This window comes from Procambarus clarkii, chromosome 65 (assembly GCF_040958095.1).
Source record: "Procambarus clarkii isolate CNS0578487 chromosome 65, FALCON_Pclarkii_2.0, whole genome shotgun sequence".
In the NCBI taxonomy this organism is placed as follows: domain Eukaryota; kingdom Metazoa; phylum Arthropoda; class Malacostraca; order Decapoda; family Cambaridae; genus Procambarus; species Procambarus clarkii.
This window is the reverse complement of record NC_091214.1, coordinates 21,838,456-21,853,455: the sequence shown is the minus strand read 5'-3', so window position 1 is coordinate 21,853,455 and position 15,000 is coordinate 21,838,456. Positions and strand designations below refer to the sequence as shown.

At 42.6% G+C, this 15,000-nt stretch overlaps 1 protein-coding gene across 3 annotated transcripts in view; it reads left to right on the top strand.

The window, feature by feature from the left end:
- LOC123771227 (glutamate receptor ionotropic, NMDA 2D-like) overlaps window positions 1–15,000 on the top strand; it is a gene marked incomplete at its 5' end in the record, with an annotated part of 64,031 nt that overhangs the window by 24,033 nt on the left and 24,998 nt on the right. For all 3 annotated transcript variants that reach the window (XM_069309588.1, XM_069309589.1, XM_069309587.1), the window contains 1 exon segment: window positions 8,795–8,976. In XM_069309588.1, the coding sequence (XP_069165689.1) occupies window positions 8,795–8,976 (182 nt within the window).

The window sequence follows — 15,000 nt, the reverse complement described above, 5'->3', positions numbered from 1 at the left end:
ATGAACATCAGACACAGAGGTAAATATAGTTATATTCCTCTGACGTGTCAGAAAGGGAACTACCAGAAGATCAGAAAATTCCCAGATATGATAGCAAGGGGGAGGAGGAGGAGGAGGATATCTCAGTAGAAATTCCAGGGACATGATAGACTATATATATATATATATATATATATATATATATATATATATATATATATATATATATATATATATATATATATACACACAAACTAAAACCTACGAAATTACACAAATGAACAGAACAAACTCAAATGCGTTACAAAGATATATACACAAAATATATGAACCATAAATTAATTCTAAAAAGTTAAACACGAGTCAGAAGACTGGGGTTTGGGAGCTGGAGCTCGGCCCAGCCAGCCGTGCAGTAAAGGGACGTGTTATTGGTGGGAGAGAGAGAGAGAGAGAGAGGAAGGAAGGAGCCAGATAACGTAAGATAAAGCAGGTACAAAAGGTGGCAGAGATAAAGCCGAATTGGCAACTTATAGACCGCAGTGTTGCCAACGTGGGGCTCTCTGGACCGTGGCGAGGGGGGGGGATAGTGAGGGTGGACTAGGAGAGGGATAGTGACAGTGAACTAGGAGAGGGATAGTGACAGTGAACTAGGAGAGGGATAGTGACAGTGGACTAGGAGAGGGATAGTGATAGTGGACTAGGAGAGGGATAGTGACAGTGGACTAGGAGAGGGATAGTGACAGTGGACTAGGAGAGGGATAGTGACAGTGAACTAGGAGAGGGATAGTGACAGTGGACTAGGAGAGGGATAGTGATAGTGGACTAGGAGAGGGATAGTGACAGTGGACTAGGAGAGGGATAGTGACAGTGGACTAGGAGAGGGATAGTGACAGTGGACTAGGAGAGGGATAGTGACAGTGGACTAGGAGAGGGATAGTGACAGTGGACCAGGAGAGGGATAGTGACAGTGGACTAGGAGAGGTATAGTGAAGTGCGTCGGGGGGGGGGGTGGAAGTGAGAGACAGTGAGGGAAGGTGAGAGAAGACAGTGAGGGAAGGAGCAACGGGTGAGGAGATGAAGAACATAGGGAAAGTAGATAGATAGTTGTATCTACTTATCTACTTACCTTCTCTCACTTCCCCTCCCTTCCACCTACCCCCTAACCCCCCCCCCCCTCCTCTCCCAACCCCCAATACCCCCACAAGGACCAAAATACAACTTGACCACAAATAGATCACCGCCTCTATGACCAACATAATAGTATCTTCCTCCCCCCACACATTATAATCTCTCATAAAGGTGGTTTCTCTGCCTATTTACGTGTCTTGGGAGGCCGTATCGACGCGCTATAACCAGCATTAACAAACATTTAACCTACAACAATTCGCGATTCTGTAACCGGTTGTGTAATGGTGGTAGTTAACATAGTATTCGTATTGCCTGTTGTTTGTTAGTTAATTGGGGAATTAGCAATGATTAATTGTCAATTAATCATTGAATTGATCAAACCAATCAGGCTAAATGTGGACTTTTTGATAGTTTGACACTTGTGTAAACAATTGGAGTGAGATATATATATAATTTGTTTTTAATTTGTCAGTCGTTCTCTGTGGCTTGTTTGACGGCATTGTGAGATAACCAGCAGTTTACTCATTAAATAATGAGGATCGTGAGGAGGTATTCCATTGAGGGAGACAGTGAGGATCGAACCGGGGACATATATGGCGTATTCGTGACGAGAAAGTCCCCCCTCAAACAACCACTGTACTATGAATGTCCCACACACCATCACTCTCATACTTAGACGCCACCGTGGAGGCAGAAAACAAGAAAGAGATGAAAAGCGACGGAAAAGAATTGAAATATACGAACACTCACTAATGAGAGTGTCAGAAAGGACCCAAAATATATATATATGAGCTTACCTGAAAGGTTTACAGTTCCAGGTAACGAGAATTTGTGAGTCGAGTTGTTAAAGAAATACATGATGGCGGAATGGGGGGAAAAAACAGCAGTCAGATGTTTCTGTGAGATCGTAGAAGGTAATATATATATATATATATATATATATATATTTATATATATATATATATATATATATATATATATATATATATATATATATATATATATATATATATGGGAATACCTTACGGAAGGGAAACAGATGGGGTTGTAATGAAAGGATTAATGAACGGAATACTACAAGGGGGAAGCATACACACACATATATACACACACACACACTACCTACCCAGAGAAAGTACCCCCTTCCCTCCCCTCCCCCTTCCCCCCAAAAAATAAAAACAAATTTTTATAAAAAAAATTTAGCTTTCTTGACAATTGTTTTATTGTCAGTTAATAAATTTCACCTCCTGATGACTTATTAATATGAGACAGCGTTTCCTGCCACACAAAATTGACCCTAAAGACCTGACGTCCTAAGGCTCATATTACCACGTGTCTTATCGTGGGAAAAATATGTTGCAAAGTCATATGAATTCTCATTATTTTCGTATTAGTATTTTTTGCATACTTGTATATTTGGTGTATATTTTCCTGAACGGTTATACGAGACGTATAAGAAGAACGAGGCACCAAATGAAGCAAAATTAAATACAGTAGAGAAAGGAAGAGAAGAAACAGGCTAAGAAAAAGGGAGAGATGGCAATAATTATGATGATGAATGACTATAATTATGTAAAATATAATGAATGCGATAATGACGAACGATGATTAGCCGTAAGGGGGAAGGGGGGGAGAAGAGAGAAGGGGAATAACGAAGAAGAGGAAGATAGAAAAATAAAATAGATGCCGTAGTCTGGGAATATACCCTTCTTTCCCTGAAGTGAAAGCACCTGTATGTCAATACCGAGGGAAGATATGAAGGGAAGGGGTTGGGTGAGAGAGAAGGAAAGAGGTGGGGTTAGAGAGAGAGGAGAGAATAAATACAGTAAGAGAAGGATGGGATAATACAAGGAAGGTAGGAGGAGAGATATTGGTTTATTCACTCCGGTTTAAGTATGCTAGCATCCTTAAACATTCTGGGTTTAAGTATGCTAGCATCCTTAAACCCAGCGACTGTCTCTGGAATATTCTGGAAGTATTATTACAAGTCTTAGAGGCATCCTTGAAAGATCTGAAGACATGAGAACGTTCTAGAAGCATGCTGGAGGAACCTGGAGGTAATATTTTAGTTTAAGACCTAAGCATGAAGGCATAATCAGCGTTCCAGAACCCCCCAATGGAAGAAACATGAATTTAAGAACCACGTTTGAAAGACCTAAAGGCACTAGCAGCGTTCCAGTGCCTCGCTGGAAGATTCTGGAAATATTATTATGAGTAAGAGCGACGTTTGTAAGACCAGGAAAATACAAGGAGCTTTCTAGTGCCTCACTGGAAGATATATTATGAGTAAGAGCGACGCTTGAAAGACCTAAAAGCTCTTCCAGGGCCCTAGCGGAATGATCCAGGGATCTTCAGCAATTTGCGGTGCCTGAGGCGGCTGGAAGCCCTGGAGGGTTGAGTACTGATGTCTGTGCCTCTTCAATTGGTCGCCCAGTCGTAGCGTCTGCTCCTGGGACAGCCGTGTCACTGTTCCATGTAACAATTCCAGTTGTTCCTCGTAGAAAGTTAAATTTTTGGGAACGTAGCAAGCTCTATTGTTCCTCCTACTCTTTCTTCTATTGCTTCCATCTTCTCTTCCTCTTTCTGCCTCCTCCTCCTAAATTTCTTCCTTTTTACCTCACTACTTTCTAGTCGTGGTCTAGTTCGCGTCGGTATTAATATGATGCTTCGCTGATCTCTTTCGTGAATGGAAATATTCATAGTGGCAGTAAGACATTCTCTCTCTCTCTCTCTCTCTCTCTCTCTCTCTCTCTCTCTCTCTCTCTCTCTCTCTCTCTCTCTCTCTCTCTCTCTCTCTCTCTCTCTCCCTCTCCCTCCTTGCCAACAATGCCCCTAACCCCCCTCCTCTCCCCCCCCCTTTCACTACCTCTTCTTCATATTTCCCCGCATTTCTCGTCAAAATTCCCGGCCACACACCGCGAAATGCTGAAGTATCCCCTCCAGCCTCGCTTTGTTTGGGGGGAAAATTTAAGACGGGGGCGTTGTTAAGAGAGAGGAAAGGTTGTGAGGCGGGCGTGTGTATCGATATCTTCCCCTTCCCTCTTCCCCCAGACTCTGGGGGACCCCAGCGTTCCTCTGGGGGGATTACAGCTGGGGAGGAAACTTTCAGAGATAGCATGTTCCCCCAGGAGGGTAAAATTTGTGAGATAGAAAACGTGGTAGTAAGGGAGAGTAGAAGGGGAACTTTTTGATTAAAATACACACACACGACTTTCATGAACTTTGCGGTGCTAGACAACAGCGAGTTGGTGGATTCCTTGAGGAAATGTGTAAAATAAGGGGGAGAATGAATAGTGGCGGTCGTTGTACAGCTTCTCCAGCAAATACCAGGGGGGGGGGTCCAGATTCACGATGGAGTTACGCAAATTCTTACGAACCTGGGGCCAGATTTACGAAGCAGTTACGCAAGCTCTTACGAACCTGGGGCCAGATTTACGAAGCAGTTACGCAAGCTCTTACGAACCTGGGGCCAGATTCATGAAGCAGTTACCCAAGCTCTTACGAACCCAGAGCTTAGTCTACCAGAAACGGGGAAGAGCAACCGTTAAACTACAGACCCGGATCACTAACAAGTATCAGGGGAAAAGCGTCAAGCCATTACGACTATATAGCACTTGGAAGGGGGTCAGGATAAGGATTTGGGATGGGACGGAGGGGAGGAATGGTGCCTGATCACTTATGGACGGTCGGGGGATTGAACGCCATCCTGCATGACGCCAGACCGTCGCTCTACCGTCCAGCCCAAGTAGTTGGGCTTACGTTGCCACCATCACAGTTGTAGTAAAGGAAAATCCTGATTAACAAACTTATGGGAGTTGTTAAGCAAGAGAAGGATGGGTAGACTGCATATTCCTCGACTGCCAGAAGGCATTTGATAGGGTCCCGCATGAAAGATTCCTACTCTAAACTAGAGAACCAGGATGGTGTATCTGGTAGAGTGCTAATGTGGGTCAGAGAGTACCTCTCAGGGAGGAAACAAAGGCATCAGAGTGAAACGTCGTCGTCTCTTCATCTTCTAGTGTGTAGTTTAGTCAACAAATGGTCTGAGAAATGGCTGCTAGAATTTAACCCAGCCAAGTGCAGTGTTATGAGGCTTGGAACAGGAGTGGGACGACCTGTACAGCAGTATAGAATGAAGAGAAAACTGTTTCTTAAACTAGAAAAAGTTTCAAATGTAGATATGATAGAGCCCAGTAGGCTCAGGAACCTGTACGTCAGTTGATTGACAGTTGAGAGGCGGGACCAAAGAGCCAGAGCTCAACCCCCGCAAACACAACTAGGTGAGTACACACACACACACACACACACGCACGCACGCACGCAAACATCCACTCCCTAATACCTCTCCTGGCTTCCACCTATCCACAACCCCTCCCCCCCCCATTCACATCTCTACCCCCCCCCCTCTCCTTACCACACCACACCACACCCACAAGTGCCCCTCCGCCCACCACCACCCCGCCCACCAGCACCCTGTAACAAGGCAGCAGTATGCACCACACGCACAAGAGGGCGGGTGAGCTTTAGAATATGTCTGGCCCTCTTTACCATAAGACCAGGGCTTTACAGCACGCTCTTCACCCTTAATTGTATTCATTTACACCAGAGAGGGAGATTGATTTAAATGTTTGTGTGTGTGTGTACTTACTTATTCACCTATTTGTCCTTGCGGGGGTTGAGCTTTGGCTCTTTGGTCCCGCCTCTCAACTGTCAGTCAACTGGTGTACAGGTTCCTGAGCCTATTGGGCTCTATCATATCTATAATTGAATGTGTGTGTGTGTGTGGCCTATCAAATTTCCCCTGAGTATTTTGTATGAGGTAATCATGTCTTCCTTATCCCTCCTGTCTTTCATTCACGTGAGGTTTAATTCCTTTACTCATTCCACATAATTCATGCCTCTTATTTCCAGGACTACCCTGGTAGCGTGCATCTTGACGTTCTCGAATTTCGGTTTGTAGTTGACGAGATAAGGTCTCCTGGCTGGAGCTGCACATTCCATGATTAGTCTGACGTATGTGGTATAAGCGCCTGAATAACTATGCATATTTATAAAGGCAGTTGATATCCGCTTTGAAAGACAGGTATCTCTCTCTTGGTAATTTGTATCTGGTCTCCCATTCACAGCGTCGAGTTTCATTACTTTACACTTAGTTTAGTTGAACTCGTACAGCCATTTGTTAAACTGATCCGTTTGTTAACGTCATTTTGTACTTTTTTTCATGTCTCCGAATTAATCCTCCAGATATTCTGTCATCAGGAGACACAGACAAATTAGTCAATCTCCTCTGGGAGATCATTTGCATATATCGGGGTTAAATTCCATTAGCCATTTCTCAGACCATCTCTGCCCTTTGTCTGACTCCTCCTGCATACTCGAGCAGTTTTCCCTCGCTCCTGATTAACCGTAAACGTGCATATAAACGAATGTAACAGCCTGGTTGATCAGACCGCTAACCAAAGGTCTGACCAGAGACATTGCTGCAGGGAATATTGATGCTGGAAACCAGGTCAAGGTAAAGTCAAGGTAACGTCTCCTCCACCCCACCACCACCACCCCCTACCCATGTCTCCTCCCCCCCACCTCCCCAAATCTGCATCCCTGTGGAGATAAAATTTATACATAAATATGATAAGAATGTGATTTGCACTTAAGTTAGGTGAAGAAGTTCAGTGATAGACTCATTCTCTCTCTCTCTCTCTCTCTCTACCCCCTCACACATTCACCCCCTTTCCTTCTCTCTCCCTCATTTATTTACTCATCACCACGTCTATGAATTCCTGCCTCTAGGTTTTACCCCCTTCCCTTACTCATCCCCCTACCTACCTACCCCTCCCTTCATCCCTCACCTTCCCTCTTCCATCCTGTCCCTTCTATGAATCGTTACACCGGGTGATTCGCCATGATCTATCACGCTTAAATCATTTGCCCTGTCTTTATTCACTCATCAGAGTCACAGAGAGGGAGGGAGGTAGAGGGGAAGGAAGAGAAGGGACAGACAGAGACGGGAAGGGAGAGAGAGAGAGAAAGGGATGGAAGAGGCTATACCTGTAACAGTGGATATAAAGGGGTTAAGTGAGAGGGACGATAAGGGGTGTAATAAAGAGGATATAAGAAAGGGGAAAGGTGAAGTGGAAGAGAAGGGACTTGTGAAACAAGGGAGAGGAGAGGGAGGGGTGAAAAGAGGGACAGAAAGAGGTAAAAAGACAGGGAAAAGAGGGAACGTAAGGGGAGAGTGGAAAGGGGAGAGAGAGTTTTACAACCTTTTTCAACCGGATGGTACCTCCTTCTCACTTTTGGGATGGAGCCTAGTGTATGGAGCCCTACACAGCACGTGCCCCACAGCACGTGCCTCACAGCACGAGCCTCACAGCACGAGCCTCACAGCACGTGCCTCACAGCACGCTCAGCACCCCCACAAGACTTAGCCCTCCCCAGGATGCCACCCACAACAGTTGACTAACTCCCCGATGCCTATATTTACTGCAAGGCGAACAGAGGCATCAGGCAAACTGAAACGCGCCCTTTCCTCTCCGTCCTTCCCACGGGACTAAAACCCAGGTCTCTCGAGTGTGAACCCCCACCGTAGACCACTACGCTACTCTCACGAAGATAACGTAGGAGGTAGCTAAGACACACGTCTTTAAGAAATGGATTTACGACGTTCTGGCTCAACTGTGCAACAATTGAGATAGTTTGATGGATTGCGTCTTCACACAGAAGTTATGGATTGGGTTTAAGAGAGTACCTAATCGGTGGGAAACAGAGTTGGAGTGAGATGATCAGTATCAGTGATTGCAACTGGTCAGAAGTAGGTTATCTTGAGGTTATCTTGAGATGATTTCGAGGCTTAGTGTCCCGACTAGGCCTCCACCCCCAGGAAGCAGCCCGTAGCAGCTGTCTAACTCCAAGGTACCTATTTACTGCTAGGTGAACAGGGGCATCAGGAGTCCCATATGGGTGGTAAGTAGGGGTGTGTGGATTATTGCTTCGTCCTAGTTGCAATTGCTTGCAACATCACCAGTTTGCAATATCAAACGGGTTTAAGAATGGAATGTAAGACCTGAGCAGAGCATCTAAGTGCTCTCTCAATAGACGAAAATATTTACATGTAAACACCAGAAATATATATATATATATATATATATATATATATATATATATATATATATATATATATATATATATATATATATATATATATATATATATATATATATATATACACATTAGAGAGATTAATTAGTTGAAAGGTATAATTTTTAATGCCGAAGTTCTCCGCACAGTTAATATTCAAGTTATATTTTGATCTATTTCAGGTATTAAGGAAATTGTGAGGGTATTGAGATTGTTAAGAGATGAAATGGAGAGAGAGAAATACCATCTGTCTGTCTGTGTCTCTCTCACTCTCTCTCTCTCTCTCTCTCTCTCTCTCTCTCTCTCTCTCTCTCTCTCTCTCTCTCTCTCTCTCTCTCTCTCTCTCTCTCTCTCTCTCTCTCTCTCTCTCCTTCTCCTTCCTTTTCCTACCTTCTCCCTCACCCTCCTACCCTCTCCCTCACCCTCCTACCTCTCCCTCACTCTCCTACCCTCTCCCTCACCCTCCTACCCTCTCTCTCACCCTCCTACCCTCTCCCTCACCCTCCTACCTCTCCCTCACTGTGAGTGACGATGCCTCTGCCTCCCACAGTGAGCTGGACGCCTTCATCTACGACGCGACGGTCTTGGATTACCTGGTTGGCCAGGATGACGACTGTCAGATACTGACTGTAGGGTCGTGGTACTCCATGACTGGCTACGGCCTGGCCTTCCCCAGGGCCTCCAAGTACCTCAACCTCTTCAACAAGAAGCTCATGAGCTACAAGGACAACGGTAGGTGCTGTCTGACGCATCTCTGGCGAAACCTGTTCATCTTTTCTCAATCATGGCGGGTTTATTTGTTTTAAACAGTGTATGACCACCGAGAAACTATATATAAGCTTCTTTATAAGGATCATTACATTGGGTTGGGAAATTTTTAAGTTAAAACTGATTAATGTTAATTATGTCATTAGTTTGAGGAAAGATCTAGAGGTTTCGCAAGTGGTTGGCTTAGTAAGTTGTTGATGAATCTTGTCCTTAGTTGCTTATATCATTCCTTGTCAAGTGTTTCAGTCATTCAAGCAACCCCGTTCTGCTGTTTTTTTTTAAGCTAAGAACGTACGAATTCTGACTATTGTCAATAGTCACAATAGGTACTGTCTAAACGGGAGGATGGGTTGGAATATTCGTGGATTTGTTCGTAGAATATTCCCTATGCATTTGCCGGTGGCTGAGTGGACAGAACACTGGACACGTGATCCTGCATGTAAACTAAAACAAAGTCAAACAAGTTATCATCTATGATACAAAACAAGAAAAAAACATTAGTCGCAGTCAATGTTTTACGAAAATGTTGAAATATTAAATAGAATATAGTGTTGTAATTTAGTGAAAATTTAGTCCCATAAATGTCTTTATAAATAAAAACATTTATAAATAAATGAAATTTTGAAATATTGAAATAAATGAAAAAGTCATAAATAAAATTTTAGTCTCAAAAAATGTCTCCTGCATAACTTTTTCTCTTCTCTTCATTTTCTGTTTTATTTCCTTGTTCCTTTATGCCCTGTTCTTCTTAAAATTATTTTCTCAGTATAATCTCTCAAGATTCCCTCCTACGCCTTCTTATCAGCCTCAGGAGTCTCAGAATTACTGAAATTGTTAGGGAAAAGTCACTGAAAATTATTTACATTTTCGTAAGGTGGAATGGGAGGGAGAGAGAGAGAGAGAGAGAGAGAGAGAGAGAGAGAGAGAGAGAGAGAGAGAGAGAGAGAGAGAGAAGGGAACTATGAGGAGAATGCGCCAAGCCATTACGACTATATAGCACTGGGAAGGGGGTCAGGATAAGGATTTGGGATGGGACGGGGGGAAAGAATGGTGCCCAACCACTTGTGGACGGTCGGGGATTGAACGCCGACCTGTATGAAGCGAGACCGTCGCTCTACCGTCCAGCCCAAGTGGTTGGAGAGAGAGAGAGAGAGAGAGAGAGAGAGAGAGAGAGAGAGAGAGAGAGAGAGAGAGAGAGAGAGCTGCCTCTCATCCACTAACCTTTACCCTCTCTTAACAAGATTATCAGTCACCCACAACAAGGGTCGCGTTCGAGGCGTCGGAAAAACTTGTCCTCCCGCGTAAAACATCGTATTTTTAACGTACAAATCCACAATGTCATAACTATTAAAAATCAAACCGACTCGCAGGATTGGCGTGATGCTCCGTTTTCTGTTCGTGGGGCCCTCGGTTAAGTTAGGTTCGGGCAGTTTGGTACATCAATTTAATGATGTTGTGGATACTCAGAGGAACAGGCTGCATGCTGAGTTGAGCCTTAGCTCCTAATCCCTTCCTCTGCCATCTTTATAGTTTAATATCGCTGTTATTACTATATTTGACGTTTCAAACTATTTATGTGTTATGGTTCCGCTAAGAATGTTATATGTCTTGATCATGTCCATTCTGTTCATTGAGTCATGTAGTGAGAGAGTTGCAAACTGCAAGTTATCAATGTCTTCCTCATTGCGGGTGAAGATCAGGTCCAGTAGGCTTGGTGTATCTCCTCTCCTTACTCCTGTGTTGTGCACATGTTCACGACGTCAGTAATCCTCCTCGAGCTCTCTCTTTCTCCTCTCCCCCTTCACTCCAGCTTTAAAACGCCAGCGTGGATATATATATATATATATATATATATATATATATATATATATATATGTATATATATATATATATATATATATATATATATATATATATATATATATATATATATATATATATATATATATATATATATAATATGTGTGTGTGTATGTATGCCATAGCCAATCAAAACTCACGGGAGAGACAAAGGTGAATTGCTATTGGATGGAGTTCTGTATAAAGCAACATGTATACGACTGATGCAAAATGACTCTACCTGTGTCACTCAATTCAATTATTTAACGATCAAATTTCGATGTAATAGACCATTTGTTTATAAAACTAATATAGTAACAAAATAGTTTAGTACACAAAGTATAAATTAGCTAGTGTACTAATTCCCAATTGACTGGTCTCTTCACAAAGGTTTGGACATTAAAGGATTTTCAGTAATGCATTCAGCATTTCAGTAATTAATTACGGTAATAATTCAGTAATGCTGATTACCACAATCAAGTCGATCTAATCGATAGAATTAAACATTATCCAGTATTGCATATCTCAGCAGAACAATCTCTTCACAATCATCAATGGGGTGCTTGATTAGGATTGTAACTGATTGAGAGTGAAAGTGTTTACCTGAATAGTACCGGGGATTGTGTTCCAGAGTCTGGATTCAGCCACCTACGAAACCTTTACATCATTTTTTTTTATCTTAGCGGCCTTGTTTACACTTATTAAATCGCTTATGAGCTTCGAAACCACGACCGGAAGTTGTTAGTGTTATAAACAACCTTCTGGAGCCAGAGAGAGAGAGAGAGAGAGAGAGAGAGAGAGAGAGAGAGAGAGAGAGAGAGAGAGAGAGAGAGAGAGAGAGAGTATATGCCCTACTGCTCTAAATTATATTTTCCATTTCCCATCGCTGCCACCATTGCTCTCGTATTCTATTTCCAATTTCTCTTATACTTCCTCATCTTTCCCCCCCTTCTCTGTAAATGCAATTTCTGCCTTTCCACCCTTTCTTCAATAGTATCATCATACCAAGTGATGAAATGAGGAGGAAGAGAAAATAGTTTCTTTTCAATAATCCCAATTGGGTGATCCATCTTAACAAGCCCTGTGATACTGTTGATATTGAGAAGATGGGCTGGAGGGAGTGAAATAATAATGATAAATGCAGAGAAGAGGGGAAGAAACGAGGAGGAAGAAGGGGAATTAAGATAATGCCAGAGAAAGGTTGTGATGGAAGGATGGAATGGAAGCGAGTGAAGAAAGATTAGAAGGAGATAATGAAGCTTGGATGATGAGAGGGGGAAAGGCTGAAAGAGGGGATTGAAGAGCCTGAAAAAGAAAGTAGAGAAAGTCTAGCAGACACTAACTACAAAGGAAACCTTAACAACTCCCGAATGAGGTAATTGAGACTGCAGAACCCAAAAAAAGGGAATGCCATGAGAGAGATATGAGAGTTTAACATTAATGAAGATGCTGATTCAAGCATGGGAGAGGATAAATGAGGAGATGAGGAAGCTTGTGAAAGTGAAAAGTGGATTTTCAAGCACAGGAAATACGGGGTGAGTTTCAAATGAAGAGAAGGAACGTCCGTTAAAGGGGGTATTATGGACTTAAAAGATGGTGTAAAAGAAAGTGAAGAGAGAGAGAGATTGAAAGAGAATAGACACAGGGAGAGAGAGAGAGAGAGAGAGAGAGAGAGAGAGAGAGAGAGAGAGAGAGAACTGACAGATAAAATGACGTTTGGAAGCTGAACGTTATAAAAAAAATGAACAGAGCATTAATAGGCCTATTTAGCAGAGGAGATAACTAAAAAAAAGAGATAATGAAGGGATGACAAGTGGAAGAGGCGTGGAACAGATAGCACAACATGTTTGAATTCTTATTTCAATAAGAGAAAGAGAATTGAATAACAGGAAGAATGTATAAAACCGAAATAAATGACGGAAGAACACGAATAAAAAAAATGCGCCCGAAAATGGAACAGGAGAAAAGAAAAGAGAATACGAAGACGGAGAAATTGAAACCACAAGGAAAAGGGTGTTTGATAGAAGAAAGGAAAGGTGGAACAGGTAAGGAGAAGCTTCTGGGAGAGGTGGAAAGGGAGTAGATACAATGTGGAATGGACGCGAACAGAAGAAAATGAATGGAAGGGGGAGAGGGGCGTTAGCAGGAAAGGAATAGGTAGAAGGAACAGTTGAAGGAGACTGCGATACTGTTGAGATAGAGAATGGAAAAGCGGTCTGATGGCCTTTCTCTCCCATCTAATGGAACAGGGCGGCGACGCCATGTTACAATTAATAGTTCCCCGAACAACACTGCGGTCAGCGAACCGTCAATTGGGTAGTTAACGGCAGTTAGCGGCCTAATGAGGCTGTTTGTGCCTGGCGTTATTTGGTAGTTACGACACGTCACCCCCCCCCCCCTCCTAACGGGGAATGTGCCAAACCGGTTCTAACAAACAAACAAATACATCGCTTGAATAAATTAGAAAGTTCTTTGGAATAGCCATTTAAAAAAAATAAAGATTCACAACTATATCATATCAGTACAACGGTTCTGTTATCATATTAAACCGATTGCAGGTTCTGATATCATATTAAACCACTTGCAAGTTCTGATATCATATTAAATCAGTTGGAGGTTCTGATATCATATTAAACCGGTTGGAGGTTCTGATATCATAGTAAACCGGTTGGAGGTTCTGATATCATAGTAAACCGGTTGGAGGTTCTGATATCATATTAAATCAGTTGGAGGTTCTGATATCATATTAAACCGGTTGGAGGTTCTGATATCATATTAAATCAGTTGGAGGTTCTGATATCATATTAAATCAGTTGGAGGTTCTGATATCATATTAAACCGGTTGCAGGTTCTGATATCATATTAAATCAGTTGGAGGTTCTGATATCATATTAAACCGGTTGGAGGTTCTGATATCATATTAAGCTGGTTGCAGGTTGATATATTAAACTAGTTGCAGGTTCTGATATCATATTAAATCAGTTACAGATTCTGATATCATATTAAATCAGTTGGAGGTTCTGATATCATATTAAATCAGTTGCAAGTTCTGATATCATATTAAATCAGTTGCAGGTTATGATATCATATTATACCGGTTGCAATTACTAGCAAATAACATATCTAACGATCATTTCACAACATGAAAGATATCTTTCAGGGTGAAGAAAGATATTAAACAATGATATACCAAAAGCTTCATTTCAATTGCAATGTTGCCAGGTCTTTGGCCTTTAGTTGAATAATTTGCAACACTAATTATATAATCAGTCTTGATATTAAGGCTTTTGTTGTGTAGCAAATAATTGTTTTATTTACACGAGTTTAGCAAATTATTATAATGTATAATTATCGCGTTGATGAAATAGTTATTAAACGGAGATGTTGTTAAGAGATTAACCTGCCGTTCAGGCCTATAGGCCTGCCTATCCAGTAGGCCTAAGCAGCCTCTAGGGGGGCCCAGAAATGAGATATTGTGAAAAAAAGTTGCAACGAGGCTGTTTGATACTTGCAATGATCTTAACTACTCCTTGAGAGGCAGGCACTCCTCCAGCCTACCATGAGAGGCAGGCACTCCTCCAGCCTACCATGAGAGGCAGGCACTCCTCCAGCCTACCATGAGAGGCAGGCACTCCTCCAGCCTACCATAAGAGGCAGGCACTCCTCCAGCCTACCATGAGAGTCAGGCACTCCTCCAGCCTACCATAAGAGGCAGGCACTCCTCCAGCCCACCATGAGAGGCAGGCACTCCCCTACAGGCACTGTTTGTCACTCTGGCAAACAGTGCCTAACATTGTTATTGATCGCGGCCTGCCTCCTGCCTCTCTCTCTCTCTCTGTCTCTCTCTCTCTCTCTCTCTCTCTCTCTCTCTGTCTCTCTGTCTCTCTCTCTCTCTCTCTCTCTCTCTCTCTCTCTCTCTCTCTCTCTCTCTCTCTCTCTCTCTCTCTCTCTCTCTCTCTCTCTCTCTCTCTCTCTCTCTCTCATTGGATTACGAGAGTGGAATTTTGTATACATGTTCACTATCATGTTGAGATGAATTATGACACCTTTTGAAGGGTTGATGATTGATGTGTGTGTGTGTGTGTGTCGGGAAGATTGAATGTTATTCAAATAATTAATGTGGGTGAATTTTGCTGCCTATCATCGATG